Below are 22601 nucleotides of genomic sequence, written 5' to 3'. Positions count from 1 at the left end.
TTAAACATGAGTTCACCAGGGGTTTTTGCCAGTGCTTCTTGATTCCCCCCCCCCCCATCACACAGGCTGCTATGCTGTAAATTCTGTACTAAGAAACACTTGGTACAGAAACTGGTCCTGTGTTACACTGACTTGATGTGTTACGTTGACACATTTTCTATAGTGTTATGAAAATGTTCTGAAGATGTCTTATGATTAAGTAAGCTTCTTCATTGTCTAGTCATTCTGTCAGCCCTGCTAAAATATACAAATAGCTGCCAGAGTTGGACAAGAGATGCCATCAAAATGAACTTGTTAAGGCAGTGCTATCCATCTTTCATACTGCGTCCTGGGTGGCCTAAAAGCAAAATGTGTAACCACAGAGAGATGGACACACACTGAGAACTTTATTTCCCACTTACCTTACAAAGGAAAGGAAAGGAAGCTATATCAGCAGGAGAGCTTTGTTGTTTTGTTTTGTTTTTAAACCTTGAATGAATAGGCCTACTGTAATTAGTGACCATTAGGCTACTGAATGAATTTCAGCTGATCAGTTAAAATGTTATTAAATCATAAGACTTACCTGAAGAGTGTGTGTGTGTGTGTGTGTGTGTGTGTGTGTGTGTGTGTGTGTGTGTGTGTGTGTGTGTGTGTGTGTGTGTGTGTGTGTGTGTTTTCCACTTTTTTATTTTCTTTTTTAGGCCTGTCATTCTAACTCTTTTAGTCTGGTTTTTGTGTGTAAAATGGCTCACCGTGGCGTCCCCACAGACCTCACTGTTTTACTGACGAAAACAACCCCGGTGAAATAAAAAAATGTCTCTGCAAACTAGGGATGTCTCAACACCAGAAATCTAGTAGTCAGTACCAATTTCACTTGAATTACATGATTCTCAATCATGAAACTCAACTTGATACCAAAACAAAGTGATCATCCGACATACAAAACTCGTTTATTAAAAGCTTGTTTTAAAACATAGACACAGTGGCAGATCATTCATTAAATTTTGTTGGAGAGGCTTTAATGGAAATGTTAGGATAGTTGCCCTGAAGCTTGCTATAATTATAGTTGCATTACATTATCATAAGCATTAAATACTAGGCATTGCAAAGATTTTAGCCTATGGAGCAGAGTTGATTTCACAGCGGCAGTGCCAGCTTTCTCAAACAAAATGATAAAATGTATTTCAGGAAAACGTGTATATATTGAACCTATCTGGATGTCGGTCTTTTAAGTGCTTTGCTAAATTGGAAGTATTTCCTCCCTTGATCCAAAATACATGATAACATCATTTGCATATTTCCTTTTGCAAATCAGTTTCACCCCTTTGGTCATTCCCCCTCCAATGCAAATTACTTCCCTAGCCAGCTCAACCTTCCTTATCAATCTTACCAATGTGTCGGAGCAGAGCTGTCGTGGCAGCTGCACCAATCACTATTTTCCATGTGTGCTTTTTAGTGTTCTTGTGGGGTATCTTTTTATTTTTCTTCAAGTAAAGTTAGACTACAACACTTGTAGTTGTACGCTGCCTGTTTCATTTCTAGAAGAACTGTCACCTCAGTACATATGGTACTATGGTAACAAAGAAAAACAAGTACCACTGCCTTTACAGTATTTTGGCATCTATTGGTATTTATTCTGGTATTTATCCCTACTGCAAACATGGTGTTACATCAAGCCTAAATATACAATCAAACTAACAGATGCAAACACTTCTCTCTATTTCTGGTCTGGAGATTGTAATGGATGTGTTCATATATGATGTCTCGATTCATAACATGAAACATCACAGCTCTGGGCTCTCACCCACTCAGATCATTGTTCTTTGAAATGGGAGCAAATAGGGAATACCTTTTGTAGAAGACATAAAGATGGAGAAAGAGACTGAGAGAGCTAACTTCCTGATCTGCACACAAGCTCATTATCACATGTGTATTAGTCAGTGTGTTTAAATATGTCCTGGCTGTGTTTGCATTTGTCATGCTTTTGTGGACGTTTCAGCATGAAGCCAACATTGTAACATCATATAAACCCAAACTGGTTATTAAAGGAGGTGGTGTCTTTCTTACATAATTTATTAACAAAATGAGACACACACCTATCATTTCAACACATGTTGCACCACTCGTCATAAGATTTTAATCCGATGATTTCCAAATAGCCTTTAATGAAGCAACAACCTCACACAAACTGCTATATTGTTCAAGGGCTTCAGTTCAGCTCCTGTTTTTATGTGTTTTACAGATCATGCAGGCAAAAACTCATTTACTTATCTGAGAATTTTTTTTCAAGACTGATTTCTACTACAATTTTACTCTATTCACCATTTTTATTTTATTTAGCATTTGTATGTTTCAAGCTCTTTACTAGACTTTTTTTTTTTTACTTCATTGAGCTATTTTGTGTCATCATGTTCGATTTTGTCGATAATTTTCATTGATTAGTTTTTGTCTGTTGTCATGACTGCAACTTAGTGAGCAAATTCAGCTCTACTGGTGAAACATAAATACACTTAATACCTCTTGTCAAAGTCCTTCTATGTCTTCACTACATATGTTAATATAAATCTGAACAATCAGATATAAATTGCTGCTGCAAGGATTGCCAGACACTCAAAATCATGATGTGGAAATTCTGTTTAGTCCCATGTAGAGACATCGTTTAGATCAGCCGAGCTCAGAAACCTCTAGATTTCGAGACAATAATCGGAGCCCTTATGTTGTTTTGAAGTATATAAAGTTTAAGGTGGTGTGTTATACAAAAACCTGACAGATATCCTGTCATCTGCTCATGATGATCTAGATTATGATCTAGATTTCATTCACTGGTTTTTTTAAATATATTTTCAGCAGCAGCAGTAAAAAGCTTTAAAAAATAAATAAGAGTTGCCACATTGACGATAGTCGTCTGGGTAAAATTGCAGTGATAAGAGCTCCTTTTAAACTGACGGAGGTGTTGACTCTGTCTTATGTCTGGTCTTTCAGCAGCTCCTTTGATGTCTCTCAGAAATATACAGTCAGCAAATACCAACAAAATCCAACCAAATCTCTCTAATAATGTGGATTACAAGTCAATTTATTTAATTCATGCTTAGAGCATGCATAGCAACAGGTGTGTGTCTTGATGAACACACAATTTTTTTGCATTACTGGCAAATCCTGGTTTTCCTTAACGATCAGCCTCTGCACAAAATTTTTTGAAAACCATAGAGTTTGACTAGCTAGTTAGCCAAGATAGGTTTTTCCTGACTCGGACAGGAAACTGACTCGTTAAGCGTGGGGTGGACTCCACCCGTAACAATGATCAGTCCCTCAGTAAAGCCACTGACTGTGCTTCTCACACAAAGTGCTATTTCTCAGATTAAAAAAAGAAATTAATAAATGCTTGGGTAAAGACATCTTTACTGTTTTTATTAAAAACTGTAAAAATATGTTGTTCTGTGTTATTTTAATTCATTTTCCATCAGGTCTGGGTGAAGCTTTTTGTTTTTATGTGGATTAAAAAAAAAAAAAATAAATTCTTTGGGGCAGGAAACCTGTCCTGAAAGGAAGATTGCTCTTCTCCTCTTGCTTCCCCTCTTGTTTTTTTTTTTGATCAGCAGTGTTGGACCCTTAAAAAAAACAACACTAACACTTGTTAGGAATTCTAGATCAATAGAGCCGGGACTGGTAACTCCTGTGGTTCTCTGTATCAGTTTGTACAGTTAATCTCATAGAAAAAAACTATATAAGCCATAACCTAATACCATAATGTAATTTATTTACATTTTATTATTTAATTTTGTGAGTGCTTTAAAATGAACTTTATTCTGATTTTTTTTCTTTTTAAAAATAAAAGTTTGTTTTCTGATTGTTCCAGGTGCCACCAAGGAAATAGGCTCAGCACTAACCAGGATGTGTATGAGACACCGGAGCATCGAGTCCAAACTTAAACTGTTTACCACGTAAGACACTAATTCTCACCCTCCACTCACACACAGCTATGAATATAATCTTTATGTAGGAGGGAGGTGAGACAGGTGAAGGTTTGAATGATGGTGTGGTGACACCATTTATCAGGCAGTGTGGGAATTAGGTAATTATTTCCAACAGACATATGTTAACACCAACAGGCTGTGTGTGTGAGAGAGTGTGAGAAAACTGGACTTGCATGCTATCCTGATTTCACCCATTATCACTGTCACTGCAACATTACAGCTGTCCTTTCATTACTGTCTGCTGTCATTAGCAGAGGTGTCAGTCAGTGACGCATATATTGTGTCTCATGCGGATCACGACACATGCACTCAGAAGCCACATTATTAGGTATACCTGTGCTGCCTGTCTGGAGTCCCCTACAGGTTTTGTTCTTCCATCTTCTTTCATCTATATAAATGAGAAGGTTAAAGAAAACATCTTATTTAAAGGTAGCAGATATCTCCTATAGCAGCTGCATTATTACATTGTAAAGTTGTCTCTTTCCAGCCTGCTGAGGTAATGCTCAGGTTAAATTATTCTGTCCCTTACTGAGTAATAAAGTTGTGGTTTTACAGCCTTATTTAACACAACTCAGCAGCTTCATAGTAAAGACACAGCAGCAGCACATAATTTAGCATCAAGTGCACGCAAGAACAGATTCCCAGTTCAGTTATCTGAACCACTCATTTGAAGAAAAAGAAGTCTAGATTAAAGTTACTATTCAGATTGTCTGTTGTAAACGGCTTTTGTAGGGTGTGGCCAGTTTGTTTAAATTATGAAAAACAGTAAAATGGAAGCTCCTAACACATATACGGAAACACATTTGGGCTCTCATTCACTAAATATGGGGCCATATTGTAAAAACCTTGGTGTCATTTTTGATCACTTCAGTCACTTCACGTTGAAAAAGCAGGTCACCTCAGATGTTCAGTCATGTTTTAGGCAGCTCCGGAGACTCAGTAAGGTCAGCTCAGTTTTATACAAAAAAGGAAATCTAGAGATGGTCATGGTTGCTTTTATTTCCTCTTTTATTTTGAAAGTTGTTATACATGTAAGTCTACATAAAGTACAGATTATTCCTATCATTCTTATTACCATTTAATTTTAGAATTGATTTTAAGATTTTAATTGATGACTTGTTGCAAGTCTTGCTCAATAAAATGTGTGAAACATGGGCAAATAAACTAAGATGATCTAAGATTGATTTGAAAAGTGAGGAGTCTTTTCTGATTGATACAATTTCATCACAAAGACGTTTGGTGCCGTTTCTCTCCTCCAGATATCCACAGTAACATGAGGGTGTAAAAGCATCGAATGCTCACACTGAGGGGGTTAGACCTGGGTTTAGAGAGCAGTTTTTACTCCTCAGCTCTAAAAGTTTGTGGGATTTTGTCATGAACCTGCCGGACGGGCAGTGTGGACACCTAAGTTTGTGAATGCGATAACGCGAGAACAAGGATATGTAGGCGCTTCAAATTGATACCATGGGTGCATCTACTAAAAATTTTGGATCTCAGTGACCTCTGACCTTGACTGACCTCTGGTTAGAGGTTACGTTTTCTGAAAACCTTGTGAATGCGATAACTCAAGAACAAGATGATGTAGGATTTTAAAATTGATACCAAAGGTGTATCTACTAGGTGGTTGAGCAGTAGAACCTACAATTGCTGGTATTTTTTAAATTGATAAAGCACTGGCCTACATGTAATTAGTACCGGAGTTTTGTTTACTAATCCTTTAGTTTAGTTACTGTACGGATGGACAAAAGTCAATTTATAAGCAGCTCTTCATAAAATGAATATTTTTATGTTGTTGACTGTTGGCCAGACAAAAACAGACAAAGGAAGCACTTGATACATACTAAGGCTAATCATGGGATGATCATCACCTTCATACAAAAAAAGAATAATTATAAATAAATGATTTTATTCAGAATTCAGTTATTGGAACTTCACTAAAGTGCTCTTTTGATTTACAGTGTTAATTATTTAAAAAAATGTTTCAGCACAGTGTTTTAGAAAGTGAGTCTATATATCTCTTTTTGCCCTCAGGTCCCTCTCAGAAGGTCTCATCACACCACTGGAGTTGAAAATGGAGGAGTGGAAAAAAGTGGCCAGTCAGCTGGATAAAGACCACGCCAAAGGTATGTCAACAGGCTAGCACGCACTAACAGACACTTAGGCAAAGGCAAAAGCTTCCTCACTCTGCTTTTTCCTGTTGTTCAGAGTACAAGAAGGCCAGAGCAGATATCAAGAAGAAATCTTCAGACACCATCAAACTGCAGAAGAAGGTGAAAAAAGGTAAGAATCACCACCTTCATTTCACCTCCAGCAGGTTTTCAGCTGCAGTCGGACAACAGAAAACAGTCTAAAAAGAAGAAAAGGACAAAACATTTTTTTCCCATGTATATATAAGTTGTAAAACATGCAGATATCACAGCTTATTTATACAAGGCTCCACCTTCTATATATGTACGCCATCTTCCACAGAGAGCTAATCTCCATAGTAAACAACATGGATCTTTTTGATCCTGCCCTCATTGTGTTAACATGAGTGTTGTCAGCTCTCTGCCACATTATGGCATGGCCATCATTCTGTCATCTGTGCCCCAAGTGAAGAAGAAAAATCCAATCTTAAAACATATTTATGTATTAAAAGAACAGCTATGCACCACTTTGGTTTTAAGTATATAAAAAAATGAGCTCTTTCAAAGTTTTGACATTTTAACTCAAATACTGTGTGTCACCACGCAAATATCACTAGTAAAAAGTCATCCTTGCTTATTTCTTTGTACTAATTTGGAGCATCTGGAGAAATAGTGGTCTCAAAAACTCATCTATCAAATGATAGATACACTTAACTTTATTGGGTTTAGAAATAATCTGTAGTACTAGAACTGCACTGTTAGTCTTGCACTAGAAATGATCATTGGCCTGGCCTGTGTGGCAATGGAACTTGTTGTTCCTTAAATTGTGTTTGGGCTTTGGGGTAAACAATGACTTGTTGACATGGTTGGTGCTACCTTGCGGCTGTTTGATCTTGTCTGAGGGTGTATCTCCTTCGGGCTTGTTAATCTTGTTTGGTCTTGTTGGTCTTGACCTTAGAATTACGTGGATTTGTTTCCACTTACTTCATGCTTCTTGGACTGTTTGGGTTTGATTTGGGGCTTGCTGCAATTACCTTACGACAGTAAGGTAATTGCCACTTTTTTAGCATAGCCAATATGAGATTAAATGTCTTCCCTACCCAAAATGGAGGGGAATAATCAGCTTTTGTGCTCATAGTAATTTTGTAATTGATCATTATTTTAAATCTGCCAGTATTTTTTCACTGAATAAATACTGTGAGAGCAGCCTCTGTACAGTGAGGCCTGAAGCCAGACTCCAGGCTTGTCAGTTGGACTTGTGCCATAGAAACCAGGTATACTGGCAGGCAGATACCTGTGCCACTCCCTCCCCTGCTATCAAAGTAACACACCCTGCAGTTGCAATGGTTGCACCTAGCCTTGACATCCCATTACCAAACAAACTGAAAGCTTGCTAGGAAGGACTGCAGAAGGCATTGTATGCTAGATAGAAAGAAATGGAAAAACAAAACAAAACAAAACAGAAATGCCACAAATGCACACTCTTGCATTCATAAACACACATGCATACACCAAGATTGAAATGCAACCTCAAGGCATCTATACAAATATCTTCTCTGTCCTGTGGCTTGACAAAATCCAATAGGCAAATGCAAAGATACAAAAATAGTTCGAGCACACATCACAAGTGCAGACCCGCCCAGGGTAAACAGTGATGCCTGTGATTTTAACATCCCTGAACATGTTTCTGCTACTCGCCTATTCCTTTGTGGTCCTTAATTCTGCTTTCTGTCTTTTTTCTGCAACATTCCCTTTATTCTGACTTCTGAGCTCAAAATGACTGACCACAATAGTTTCAGGCAGTCTAAAAGATCAGTAGAAAGTCGGAGCATTTGAAGAAAAATTTGGGTTAATTACAGCTTGGGTCTATGGTTTCAGCTGTGCTTTCTACTTGTAATGATAACACTGTGCTGAATATGTAAAGTTAGAGATCTCACGTATCCGCCCTGAGCTGGTGCTGTTATGCCGGAAATTTTTTATCTGAAGCTAAAAAGCTTTAATCAAGTTGATGCTAAAAGTTCTCTGAATTCTCTCAATGTAGGTCAGTTTGAAAGTGACAAGCATGTAGACAAGGCTGGCAGTGTTTCTAATCATCCCTTGTTTTACTGTAACACTGAAGGTATTATAAAGTTCTCTTTGAAATCAGCTGGTCCAATGCAGTAATTGTTTATAGAAATGATGGACAAGGCTGCAAAAATTGAAATTGAGGTTTGAATGAACTGTACGCTCTCTGAGAATTGCAAAGCTGAGAGAGACCATAAGTAAACAAGTAAGCAAAAGCAACTCAAAGACAGAGACTGAACCACAGCTTCACATGTTGTCACCACGTAATGACAGAGCACACACACATGCACATGAGAGCATCTTTTTTTTTTTTTTTCCCTCCCCTGCACAATGCACCAAAACAGTCACCAATCAGGGCTTCACATTATAATTATCCTGCTGTACAGTGCTCTCACTGTGTGTAGACACCATATAATAAGTAGGGACAGACTGAGAGACTAACTGCTGAGCCATTTGTTGGTACAAGGAGTCTTAAACAGAAATAAAGCCCACAACGTTTTGTCATTTTATGGATTAGCTGTGTTGAATATGTTGTTTTTTGTTCAATCTTGTTCCCAGTGAAACTTTGCAGTATTGGATTTTTTCTGCACAATCATAGTCCAGACATTGATATTGTTGTATCATAGTTACACCTACATGAAACTATGTTGAGCTTCTGTATTTTTAGCAGTTTTCCTCGCTGTACAATCATCTTTTTCCTCCTCCTCCTCACAGGCTCATTTTTGTAGTCTGTTTTTGCTGATGTATGTTTGAATTAAAAGAAGACCTCATAACAGTAAACATCTGTTCCTTCACTAATCATCTCATCCCATATGATTCTCTGTGTGTGAATGTGTAGTCTATCATTATGTGGTGTTTAACCACTTTCGGATAGGGAATCTACAACTGCTGTGTGTGTGGGGGGGGAGGCAGATGGTGGGAAGAGATATGGGGAAACATAAATAAGACATAAAGGTGATTTTAAGTGTTTTAGAAACTTGATAGCATGTCTTTGCATATCTTAAAAGTTGCAGTGCATGTCATCTACTAACTAAAAACATGTTCGGTTGAGTAGAGGTTTGCTTAAAAAAAAAATCTGTTAAGTTGTAGCAATTGCAATGATTCACTGCATTACAAGTGTTTGCATCAGTAAACAGCACTTTCAAATTGCTGTTTTTCACGGGCGTTTGATGGCAGCACAGAAGATGTCGAGGAAATGTCAGATATTGCCATGAAATTTGAATTTCTGGTAATTTTCCAAGCATGAGAAGGTCACTGCCTCAGCCCCTTAGGCCTAGAGGAGGTTTTTACATGTAAATAGCCACTAGTAAATAGCCACTATTACTAGCACTATGTAAATAGTACTAGTAATAGTTACTTCAGTTTCTAAAAGGTAGTCTCATCTTTTATTTCTGTACCATTTATTTTCCATAATGCATTGTAATCAGTGGTTGTTAACTAGACTTTAATAGTTAATTTTAGGAAATAGTTATTTTATTTTATTATTGGTTCAACGTTCTGCCCTCTAACGTTTGCCTCTGCCACCTCACCAGCCTTATATTTATACTTTTTATATTTGCTTTGTCTTTATGCTTTCTTTAACACGAGAAATATAAACTTAATTTATAACAAAATGTAGGTACAGAAGAGGGTACATGGCAAGGAAATGAAGAGAAATTAAACAAATCTTGCGTGGTTGATAAACTTAAACCTCCTTGTGTTGCTCTGTTAATAGAGGAGGAGGAAGAGGATGAGAGTGATGGGTTGAAGTCATCATCTCTATGACTCAGCTGTGTTTACTGTGTTTAAAAAAAGATGGATAAAGGAAAAATGCATTAAGAGGAGGAGAAGTAGAGAGATTTGTAAAGAGAAGACAGTTGAGACAGAAAATGTGACGTGTAAACTCTGGGAATGGAATAAAAATAAAAGATAAAAGGTGGAAAGAATAACTGATGCCGTCAGACACTGGGGATGACGAAGTTCATAGTGAGGAGCAGCAGGAGGAAGCAGTATTGTTGCTTTGCTCTAAAAGGCAAGAAAGAGTTACAAAAAAAAAAAAAAAATCCAGAGTGTAAGAGAATCGAGCGAAGCTTCATGGCTGAAGATGTCGAAGAAGTGAAGAGAAGTATTTGATGGTGGAAAATGGTGAGGACAAAGGAAGAAAATAATAAAGAAGAGAGGCTGATAGAGCTAGAAAGCAGAGTAAGGTAAAAGGACAGCAAGAACAATGAGGTATAAAAGGAGTATAGTTGATTTAAGAGATTAAGAGCAGGGAGGTTAAAGGACGTTAAATGTCCTCATTTGAATATCCAGACAGGTTTTGCATACAGCTTCTACTGGTTTCATCCTGCCTTGGAGAGTGCTGCAGAAACCTTTGACATCACCTAAAACTGCCTGACCACCTGTCTCACACCAAAGACATCATCAGCATGTGACGCAGACGGTCTAGACTGTGTAATGAGTAAGCTTTTAAAAGCAGCTGAGCATCAGCATCAAAATTAGTCATTGTGCTTCAAAAATATTTTGCAGGCATCATTTGGCATTACAAGCTGTTGAAATTGAACAGTCTTCATAAAAAAAATACTTGCCCTCTATATTTTTTTATTTTACTTTTGTGTGCACAGAAAATCATTTTGGTTGTTCCCCGCCCCCTTTTTAAAAAAAACAAAAAAACATGGATATTTTTACACTAGTTTTAGTTCTAGTTAGCTATAATAACTTTGCACTAAATAATGGGAGATGGTATCAATATATGGATATAATTAAAGAGGTCGTAATTGATCTGCTAAGCCTCCAGTACCCAAGAACCAAACCTGAACCCTGGTTCATGGTTGGGTTTGCTTTCTCTGAGTGAACAGATCATATTTTGGCTCAAGTCTAATTCCTTGGGTGTGTAGTTGGGAATGTTTTTTACAAGTTTATTTCAGATTGTGTTACATTTTTGATCCATGGAAGATGTAGTGGTGGCTGGGAGGTTGAGCTGAGTTACTGTTGTCACTACAAGGAATTTTTCAGATAAACTCCACTAACAAATGATGATAGCAAAGTTAAGTTAAATGACAGTCATGTCCTTTTTTATTTTTAATTTCAGTTTTGTTAGATTTTTCTAAAGTCTAACAAAACTGCAAGTGACACAGAGTAAAGAAATATTAGTTTTATTATTTTAGACACAATAATTGCATTTAATACAAATAATAATTTATTTTATAGCTGCCCACAGCTGCTTTTTCCTTTTGGGATTCTGTACTTTTTACAGTTAGTAAAGTTGTATTCAGTAATACGAATATCTTCCACATCTGCATTTACCTTTTCACACTTTTGTATTTGTATTTATATTTTTGATCTTTATAGCAGCAGTTTACAGCGACAGTTATATCTATGCACTTAAAATACCCTACAATATTAGTGAGAAAACCCCAACAGTCACATGATCTTACTTTGAATAAGTAGACACTTCACAACCAGGCACAGTAAAGGGGGAGTGATCTGCAATGGCTGGTTTTGGGGGTAAGAGGAAAGATAAAGAAATGGGATCATGGAGAGATGAGGCCAAAATACAAATTATAGGAATGAGGAGACAAAAGTTAATGACATGCATTAACAGCATATAAACAGACGGGCGGTGAAAAGAGTAGTAGTCTGAGCCTATAGCAGCATAACTAAGGGATGGTTCAAGGTCTCCTGATCCAACTTTATCTGTAAATTAAAAGGAAAGTTTGAAGCCTATTTTCAGAAGTAGATAGGGTGTCTGTCTCCTGAAGCCAGACTTGGACCTGGTTCCACAGGAGAGGTGTCTGATAGCTGAAGCTCTGCAACTAGTTTTACTTTGGAGACTCTAAGAACCACAAGTAAGCCTGCACTTAGAGAGTTAAGTGCTCCAGAGATAATATGATATTATAAGATATGATGGGGCCTGATCATTCATTATTTAACCTTGCATTTATTGCAACCGCTGCACCACCACTGTGCATTTATATATGTATTCAGGGCCTGATTTAGTCTATTCTTTTGTGTCATTAAGTCTTATTGTTGTACAAAAATAAAAACGCACCATTCAGCAATGCTGTTGCAGATTACAAAGACAATATTCACTGCAGCTTGTGTGGAAGCAGCTCCACACACTGATAAGTGACCTCTTTCCTCATACTGTTTGACTGACACATGATTACAGGGAAGTGCAGTCCAGAGGAAAAAGATTCCTCTCATTAACTTCTCAGGTTACATGTGTCTGACTTAAGTAGAATTAAATTAGGTTTAGATCGGTTAGATTTTGGGTTGCCTGAGGCATTTTAGTTTGTGTGTTATACATTATTAAGCCATAAACATCTAGAGATTGAGAAAATTAATGTTAAAATGGCCACAGGAACAAATTCTCAAACGCATTGAGGTAAGCTGTAGCTACATTTGGAAGCAGCCATGAGGTGTCTTTACATTATGTCTCCCAGCTGGTGAGAATTAGCTTTGCGTGAACTGTGTTTCACCTTTAACAGCATGAATTTGCAGGATGGAGCTTCTGAGTTCAGGTCTTTGTGTTTTTGTGGGTGGTGAGCCGGAGCCTTGTAGAAACAGCAGTCTGTGAGTGTTTCCACAGAGCCTAGAAGTCAGACTAACAGCACACACGGACACTGAGCTTCTGTTAGCAACGTGAAATTATCCTCAGTCTTCTCCATGCTCTCACACACACCTGAGGGAACAGGCTGTGTTTAGGTTGAGCTTAACGTCTGCACAGAGTCTTCAGTGTGTGTGGGTTTGTGTTTGGCTGTGGAAATTGCTTCTCACTGTTTTTCACAGGACTTGCTGTCCCCGTCTCTGTTTTTCCTACTTCTCGCTGTTGAAGTTTGAAAGAGGTTTTGTTTGCACCATGTTTGCTGGAAAAATATCTCAAACTTTATTAAAGAACAGTTTAACAGGAATCTGGTGAACAGATAAGCCCGGGGATCAATTTGTGGGATTTTGCAGGTGGCTGTGAGCTGTAATGTGAGATGTTAGATGGCTGTAATTGTTCATTTGAAACAACCATCTGTTTGCAAGTGCTGGAGTTCAGTTAAAGTAAAAGTAAGAAAATATTGCAAATAAAATGTAGTCAGTATGGAAATACTCGCTATATTATATAGCCCAGTGGCACCTATCCTAACTGATTGTGTTTGTTAACTTACCTGCATTTAGGTTCTTAAACTAAAATGCATCTAAAGCTGACAGACAAATGTGTCAGAGACTATATAGATATAGATATTCTTTGAGGAATATCAAGTTAGAATAAAATGAAGGAAGCTGTGTATGAAACATGAAGGCTGCTGCTTTGCACAGCATGATCCTTTGAATTCTTTGAAAACTTCTTTCACCGCCTCTCGGCTTCATTTTTACATCCAGTGGTTGTTTCCACAGTTGGGTGGTCTGCAGGTCAGAACTCTGTTTGTCCTCTCTACCTGTGGGTCTGAACCGCCAGACTCAGACCAGACAACACTGTACCAAACAGTTACACCTACAGACTCTGTTATTCCTCAGTGGCACTTAATTATTCCTGAAGGGAAATCTACGGGAGACTTTCTGTACCACTAAACCTGGTAGTTAGCCTCCCTCTGCTCTCAAAGAGTGTGTTGTGTTGTGCTGAAGCATGTGGAAAGTAGAGGTTAATACAAGGCAGACTTCCCACTTCAATTTTCAGTGTAGGGGGTTGCTTCTTAATTTGAGGGTATTTAAAGGCTTGAGATCATTGCGTTGTGGGGATGAGCCACAGATACTGATTGTGTTGTCACTCTCTACTGAGCTTTTAATGCAGCCATACTGTGACTTCACATATCTCTAGTAGAAATCTAGACTGTGGTGGAAACTGACCCTTTGCCTTAAAATAAATAAATAAATAATCCATCCAGGAGCTTTGGACTGACAAGACTTGCTTCTAAAATTCATTTGGTTACATCTCTGCTCTATCAGATTCTCCCCCATATCCTTTGAAATGATTTTGTAACATTCTCCTCCTCCAGTAACATTGAATGATTCACAGTTCAGAAATAATCCTTATTGCTTTGGTGACATCAAAACTCTGTTGACGTTTGTGGAGGAGCAGTTTGCATGGAGTGACTTTCTTTGTGCTCACAGTGGCGACACATGGAGCATGTGTTATAAATGCCATAAAACATTTAAGTCATGTCTTTTACACACCATTTCAGATTGCCTTTAGTGATTTTAGGTTAACTTCAGTTTCAGAATCTTTCTAGTGCAACAAATTGGTCAGATTCTTAAGGAAATCCTGAAAATTATCCTGAAGAATTTGGTCTCAAAAATGTGCTTTGCTTTTTGTTTCTCCACTTGGATGTTTGAACTTTGCAGCAGAATGACGTATGTGCCGGTTTTGACACCAGAACGCTGTTTTTATGTTTGTCTGCTGAAAGGGGGAAAGTTTCTTTGCACTCACCTTAAATGAGTTTAGCACATGTACGTACAAGCAGGTCCAGTGTGCAGCTTACAGAAGTGTGATGTGGAAACTTGTGGGCTCCAGTGGAGAGACGCTGAGAATGTTGCGTGGAAATATCTGTTAGTTATGCAGCTTTGACCTATACTACAGCCTGTCAGTGTGGCATGAAGACTGTTAGTTTGGAGTGGAAAAGAAAGAAACGAGGGAGCGGATTTGATCACAGTTCACTGAAGAGACAGAGCCTTCTGTCAGCTGGTGAAAAAAATATGTTCTTTGACTCAAAGGTGTGTATTCAGGAGTGTTTTGGTTTTTTGGGGGTTTTTTTAATGGCAAAAATTACATTTTGATGATTGTCAGTGACGAGTCCATATTCATAAAACAGCCATGAACGTGTGTACTAGTGCAGGATACAGTTGGCATGATGTAAGCTAGCTGAAAGCTGATGCAGCATTTAAATTGTTTGTTTTTTGTATGTAATCTTTATAATGGAACCTTGGAGTGCACCAGACTGATACATAAATTTGGAGAAAAGTTGATGCTTTTTGAATCAAGGATCCAGGACATTAGGATTTCAGTCTACCAAATACTTGGCATTTAACATAATTCAGCACTTTGTGTGTCATATCTGAATTCAGTTGTTCATATATGAGCCTTTGCTCACTTTATCTCAGTTAATGTGCCCTCTTCGGGTCTAATGGCTGGCGGTGTAAAAGAATAGACTCTGTATCAAAGATTAAGACAAGATGATGCCACCCATTAGTTACCGAAGTTTTGTTGTGAAACTTCAAGCTGACTGTTTTCATGGTTGCCATCTTGGTGTTTTCTGATTGAAAAACTAGGGGATACTCCACACCCATAGGCCAGCTGCTTTATCTTACTTTGTGACTCAAATGAGGACCATAATGTAAAAAATAAATATAATTTGGTTTTAATAACACTCGAAACCAGCATTTGAGATCAAATTTTCACCTGGAAAGTGTTTCCTAAGTTTATAGAGCAATAGGGTAATTTTGTCATGGACTAACAAGGAGTTGCTCCCTAATGGCCATTAGAAAGGTTTCGGGGTTTAGGCATCAGCTAAGCATAATACCCAGCCTGCTTTACAGGGAGGAATAAGAGCTAAAATGGTGATAACAGAACTGTAAAATATCATCTTCAAGGCAGATCACTCCTGAACTGTCCCATGGCTAGCTTTGTGAAGGCTATTTCTGTCTAACAAAGACTCGAGGTTGTTGCAGTGGTGAACTGGGTTTCAGGGCTTCTCATGACTCATGTGACAAGCCTGGTATGGTTCACATGCTGGCATAGAGTCCAGTAAACAATGTAGTAAATCAAATCAAAGGAGTCAGAGAAAGGGAAACCAATGTCCGTTTCTCTTCCTCAAACTCAAATTCCTTCCCACTCTAAAGCACCTCAATTACTCAGAGCCTTTACTGACACATTATTGAAGGAATTCTGAGCATGCAAGATGCCTGTTAACCAATGACAAAACGCTCAGTCTTGTTAGTCTGAGCTGGGAAATCCTACATTGCCATACTAATTTTCACATTTTAAGCACTTATTTTCAGCGCACACAGAAGGATAAGGTCAGGCAGGGTGTGTGACAAACAGCTGACTGTTTGCGTGTGTGCATGTGTGTGATGCGTTTGCGTGTGTGTCTTCACTGCTTTTATGTGGTGCTGTTCTACCCTCTGGTGGTAGCATATGGGTAACACAGTGTGAGCCTGTGTGATTTCCTTCACACACAGTATTGCTCATTATAAGGAAGAGGTGTTGCACTAATGTTGTTTATAAGAACTGTGATACTTGCTTTGGTTAACTGCCTCCACACCATGAATACACCAAAAGCAAATATTTTTAGATTTAACATTAGCTGGTTGTTATATTGTAGTAGAAAGTTGATCAAAAAGTTAATGATGGATTTGTGTGAAAAGTTTTACCACAGATGGCATGGTGGGAAGTTTTTCACTGTTGTGTAATCAAGCATCAGGACATTTGAATAATATCCTCACTTTTCATAAAAAAAATTAACGCTGAATCCAATTAAAACTAAACAGTGGGAAACATTGTGGTGATAATGTAATTAAGTGCAGACTCACAGCTTTCATTTGATGGGTTTTACACAAAAATAAATGTATATACTGTTACAAAATTACAGATGGTTTTTAAACATAGCATTTGTCACAGGTTCAAAAGTGTTTGGAAAACTAAGATGATGCCTATCTTTCATTTGCACGAATTTCTATGTAAAGTTTGTGTGGTTTTCTCCACACACAGCTGTTTCATTCCTTGGGATTCTTTTTGAGATCTTTACTGCAGCTGCCTTCCGTTTCTGCTCGTTTGTGGTCATTTTATCCTTAGTTTTTCCTTCCTGCAGTGAATTTTTAGCTGAGCTGAAGTGGAGAAGTCGGTTTCTTTGCCTTAAGGATCTATTGAGTTGCATTTGCTGTACCTTTAGAGCCATCATCCATCTGTACAATGGCTCTATCACGAGCCTTTTCTTCTACATACCCTGCCCTGTCATCATTTTGCTATGAGTTAATCTTTCTTTCATCTATCCAAAGAGTCTTGTTCCAGCTGTGTGTGTGTGTGTGTGTGTGTGTGTGTGTGTGTGTGTAATACTGGTGGCTTGTATCATGAAACTAAAATATCAGAATTGCTTTGGACTACAGACATTTCTGCCGTCTCCATATATTTCTATCATCTCGACTGGTCTATCATCAGTTCCTCCTGTTTGTGTTTTAGGGAAGGATGAAGCTCGGGGACAATTGGACAACGCGCTGCAGGACGTCAATGTGCGTTACGCTGTGCTGGAGGAGACCGAGAAGCGAGCTGTGTGCAGAGCACTGATAGAAGAAAGAGCTCGATACTGTAGTTTTGTCAGCATGCTGAAGCCTGTGCTGGTCAGTTGTGTGTGTGTCTGTGTGTGAAAGAGGGATACAGAACAAAATGTTTTCAGACTTTTCTAACCTGGCAAAGTAAAATAAAAGGAGCTTGTCTTGTAGGACCATGAGATCAACATGCTGGGTGAGGTGACACACCTGCAGACCATTCTGGAAGATCTGACAAACTTGACAGCTGAACCCAATAAACTTCCACCAGCCAGCGAGCAGGTACCTTAACCACCTTCTCCATCATTACTTAGTGGTCTTTCAGTTCTCCTCTAGCACCCTCTGTAGGCCTAATATTACATTTTTAGTGCTATTACTCTGTTTTCCCCAGATTTGTATTCTCTGTGGTGGGAGACTCTCATCCACAAATATTTTAATTGCCAAGTGCTGTGACAAGTTGACAGTAGCTCTTGTTCTGCACTGTAACCTTGGTGAACTTAATGTTGCAGCACACAGATCAGTTTTTGCAACGGGTTATGATTTGTGGCTCTTCAGCTTACTGCAGATCAAAGCAATTCAACACATGGAGATGGGGCTTCTCTAAACAAGTAGCCCAGCATGACAAATCATTTAATCAGCAGGTCCTTGTCATTTAATTAAAAAAAACAAAAACAAACCTAATTTGTAGTAAAAAATACTAATATTCCTTTTTTTCCCTTCGCATTGAAAAAGATTAAAAGAACCTTAAATTTCAACATAAGAGTGAAGACATTGTTTTCTCTGACAGATTATAAAAAATGCTCAAGCTGCCAGAAACATTTAGGTGGCTGTTAATATGCCTGGAAGGCCCCGCCCAAGTACATTAGCAATTTCAAGGCAGATGATGTTTTATTTTTTTTATTTTGTTTCTTGTTATTTTCAGCAAATGTCAGAAAAAGACTACGACCAACAGTGATTGGCCCTACTGAAAGTGTTGTGTATGTATGCAAAGCATGGTTTATCTGCGGAGGCCCATCTTTGTCCAAAAAACTGCACACTGTACTTTATTTTGACCCACTCTTTCATTGACTAACTTGGTTCTGGTAATACCCACTGGAGCTGCAAATGTGTATTAATCCACCACTGAATATAGTTCCAGCTTCAGCACTTAATGTATTTCTGAGCTTTATGCCTTCAGTAGAAACATCCCAACTTTGAAAAATAAAAGAAAAAACACCACAGCTGTCTTTTGTATGTATTACAGGTGATCCTGGACCTTAAAGGTTCTGATTTCAACTACACCTATCAGACACCTCCAGCTTCTCCCAGTAACACTCTGTCCAGGAAGAGCAGCATCAGCAGGTGGGTTACACACCAAAGCTGATATCAGTTTACAGCAATACAGTATTTCATATCACTTCATTTCACATTCTAATAATATCAGTGTGCACTGCTGCTTTCTTTTCATTTTGATGTTTTGTCACCGTGTTTGTAACTTTACTGTGTTTACTGCACTATATTTAAAAATCTCACCTTAAACTTTGTTTTCGTGCAAGTTGATGCAAGTCAAAGTTAAATCCAGGCTTAGACTACATAGTTTTCTGAGCTGTGATAATCAAAGTGTCAGATCGGACAGTTACTGTCATAAAGTCGTAGCTTTTTATGACTGACGCACATGAGAGTGTGCACGTTCTGCAGAGGTGATAACTCGAGACGTCCAGTATGAGAGTGTAAACAGACAATCACAACAAAGCGTGTTTTACTGGCTTTCGGCTCCATTTCAAACTTTCACCGAGCTTATACCAGCAACTTCATTCCTCTTTGACTTTGTTGTGTTTTGCAGCGTTTATGGCTTTTAATTCTAAAATAAGTTCTTTTTTATGTGATTTTCACATTCCAGACAGTCGCTGCTTTTGTTTTTCTTTTTTATTTCTGTTTGCGAGCCTTCATTTCTTAATTTTTGTGCCTTTGCCTCATAGCTACCAGTCAGGATCAGTGAGACATGTTCCCTCTTTGGACTCTATCAGCTGTGCTGTGGATGGACTACACCTGCAGGTAACACACTTTTTACCTTTGTTACAACAATTTTATTTCTGTTGTTCTCAAAAATACTGTTAAGAATACATTTTACACTATGTGGCCAAAAGTACATGGTCATCCCTTTTCACACACTCCTGTGTCTTTTAGCTCAGTTTTTCATTTCCAGGACAGTAATGGTAAATCTTTATTATATAATTGTAGAAAGCAACTTCCTTCTAATTCAGATGAACTTTTGTGTGTCTGCACTGTATCCATACTGTGCTTGCTAACGTTAACAGAGAATCACTTCATCCTCTTGTCCAAATATTTAAACATTTGGCTAAAAAATGTGTATATATGTAAAATGGCAGCACAAAAAATGGCAACACCAAAAATGTTGTACTGACAGTTCAAATTGCAAAATATAGCTGACAGCACGGTGGTTATGTCCATCTTTCTTAAATAGCTTATGGCCGACGCTTCCAAAGTGCATTTAAAATCAGCCTGACAGTTGTGTGTGTACGCTCAGCTTTAGGCCAGATCCCCCAACCTCATTGTAGGACTTTAAAACCTTTTTGGCTGAATGGGAACAAATCTGGGCAAATGTTAGCAGCAGATTAATGCCCGGAAATCACAAGTGTAGCATTTGGGGGTGTCCATATATTTCTAGCCATATACTGTACATCAGTGATATTAAGATACTCTTATTTCATTGAAACTTATATACTTTATAGTTTTAAATCAAATTTCCGCAATAATAAAGCAAATTCTGGTCAAACATTTTCAATATCTTTAAAGGTGCATTTCACTTAAATATACCATTCCTGCGACGCTGTACACTCCACATTCTTCAGGCTTCATCTACATTTTAAAATGACACTGTCAGCTTTAAGGATCTTCAAAATAAAAGCTTGTAACAGTAACAACAAAAACAAACACATGCCACTCTAACCCTTTCCTGTGTGTAGCGCTGCTCCTCCCCCTATCTGCTCACCGGCTGCGATGAAAGCGGTCGATCTCTCAGCGAAGGGAACTCCCCCTCTCGCCTCGGCCGTCACGGCAGCCGTGGTCGCTATGGTTACGCAGCTGGCTATGGCCACCGCCCGGCTCAGAGTCGCCGCTTTAGCCGCAGGGATTTGAAAACAGTGAGGAAAAAACTATATAACTATTACATTCCTCCCGACCACCCGAGTGCCGTCCTGTGATTTTGACCCTTTTGTCTTCCATCGGTGTGAATCTGGTTTCAATGTCACATTGGCTCCAGCTGTTTTTTTTAATTCCACATTTTTTTTTTCATCAGCTCATACCTTCAGTTTCACCTTTAATTGTCTTCGGCCTCCTCCACTCAGTGTCCCAGGATGGACCTCATATCTCAAATCCATTTTGTTGTAATTTTAGACGTAATTCTTGATCCCATTTCATAAAAAATGTTTCTGAGCCTTCACAAGTACAGTTGTAGGTACTCTGCAATTGTGTGAGTGCTTGCAGTATTTGCTTACTTATCGGTGTCTTTTCTTTTTTTAATTCTCTTTAAAAGTGGTTTTGTGTCAACTTTTTTAGGCTTATGTTTCAGATGTATGTGTTACAGTTAAGTACTGTATTAATATTCAATTTAAAAACCCTTACTTTTCTTGATAGCTTTTAGACTCAAAATGACACAAATAAAGGTCTCTTCCCTGACTGCTTTCTCTAAGCCAGGAATTTAGCTGGAATGCTGTGGTCATTTTAGCCTAGTTGATGTTGGATTTTTGGATTAGGAATTCTAAAAAACCGCCCATAATATATTTTTGATATACGATCACCTGGACATTTAAAAGATTCATAACATCCCACTCCTTATTTTCAGTAGCAGTGAATGTCATAATTTGTTTTATTTAAAAAAAGAAAAAAAAAATCAAACCCGTCCACTAATGGCTTTACACGAAGCCAAACGTGACATCTTTATCGTACTTTTTTCCTTGTTAACACTGTTATTTAATGAATAACACGATTGCTTCATCCCACCTCAAAAGCAAGCCTTCTCCTTATTCCAAGTACCTGTCATTTGTCTCCCGCCACCAAAACGCCCTTTCTGTTCTTGAATTTTGGTGTAATGCCCTTTTAAACTGGTGTCATTATTGCTGTCAGTGGTGTCTTGTCAGTCGTCCTGTAATAAAAATGTAAGTTTATGTTTTAAATTGAGGAAATTATCTCAAAATTATGTGAGGAAGAACAAAATCATTAAGGGCTCATGTTGCTGTTGAATGAGGAACTTTTATTGATATTTTTAAAATAATAAGTAAATAAGTATTTTCTACGTGATGTTTCTCTCAGTAAATCGCTGGCTGAACTGCTAACATGTCGTGTTGATGGTCTAACATCAGCAGCCATTATGCAAGTCTGATATATAGAAAATAGAGCTTGTTTCTTATACATCTGATTAAAACTGATGCCTGTGCTGACATAAATGTAAGTTACAAGGTTTTATTACAAATGTATATTCTGTCAATTTCTTTCCACCAGAGACTCTTATGATGGCTGAACAGAACTATACTCTCTGTACTCTGTGCGGTTGATTTGTGATTCTACATTTGATGATTCGTACCTTTGATCCGCTCTGACTTGGTTTCTTAATGACAGGATTCAGTTGGCTCTACCAATCAGCTGGCCTCTGGGGGAACTGGAGGGGCGGAGAACGGCCTCTTGGCCCCTCCACACAATGCCTACGTACATGGAGAGCGAGCTCGCGCCATGTCTGCATCTGGAAAGGTAAAACCAACAGAAAGCATATTTGGATTCTGGTGATTGTTCTTGTAAAATCTCATCTGTATCTTAAAGTCTACATGTAACTAACTGAAACGGTATGTGTGTGCTGTCTAAAATGATTTAAAAAACATAAGGGAGGAATTGATGCCATCTTTATTGAGACTGGGAGGGTTGTTTGATATTATAATGTAAACCTGTAATACTCACAACACAAATGTTAAAAAAACAAAACAAATATTAAACATTTTTAAACATCAAAGCTGTAGCAACAAACAAACGACACTAAAGTGAAAAACTAATAAAAAGCTGAATAGAAATTAAAAGAAAAATACGAAACAATACATGCCTGTATTGAAATTTCTGTTTAAATAAAACAACAAAAACCCACAAACTAATAACAGCTGAATTAAAATGAGAAAAACCACTGTGGAAATTGCTGAAATGAAATGGAATTGTAAAGAAAAAATTTACGAGAATGAATTAAAAATCA

General features: G+C 38.0%; 1 protein-coding gene across 4 annotated transcripts in view; it reads left to right on the top strand.

Annotated features, from left to right (window-relative positions):
- Window positions 1–22601, top strand: part of mtss1 (MTSS I-BAR domain containing 1) — a 78822-nt gene that overhangs the window by 48118 nt on the left and 8103 nt on the right. For 3 of the 4 annotated variants that reach the window (XM_025907188.1, XM_025907187.1, XM_025907186.1), the window contains exons 5-13: window positions 3836–3920; window positions 5985–6076; window positions 6159–6233; window positions 17283–17440; window positions 17543–17650; window positions 18612–18709; window positions 19327–19402; window positions 20335–20511; window positions 21986–22114. In XM_025907188.1, coding sequence (XP_025762973.1) covers window positions 3836–3920; window positions 5985–6076; window positions 6159–6233; window positions 17283–17440; window positions 17543–17650; window positions 18612–18709; window positions 19327–19402; window positions 20335–20511; window positions 21986–22114 — 998 coding nt within the window. The remainder of the gene's footprint in view (window positions 1–3835; window positions 3921–5984; window positions 6077–6158; window positions 6234–17282; window positions 17441–17542; window positions 17651–18611; window positions 18710–19326; window positions 19403–20334; window positions 20512–21985; window positions 22115–22601) is intronic. The other variant, XM_005453609.4, reaches the window with a different exon arrangement.

This window comes from Oreochromis niloticus, linkage group LG5 (assembly GCF_001858045.2).
Source record: "Oreochromis niloticus isolate F11D_XX linkage group LG5, O_niloticus_UMD_NMBU, whole genome shotgun sequence".
Lineage (NCBI taxonomy): Eukaryota > Metazoa > Chordata > Actinopteri > Cichliformes > Cichlidae > Oreochromis > Oreochromis niloticus.
The sequence above is the reverse complement of the archived record's forward strand: the minus strand, read 5'-3'. Positions and strand labels throughout refer to the sequence as shown.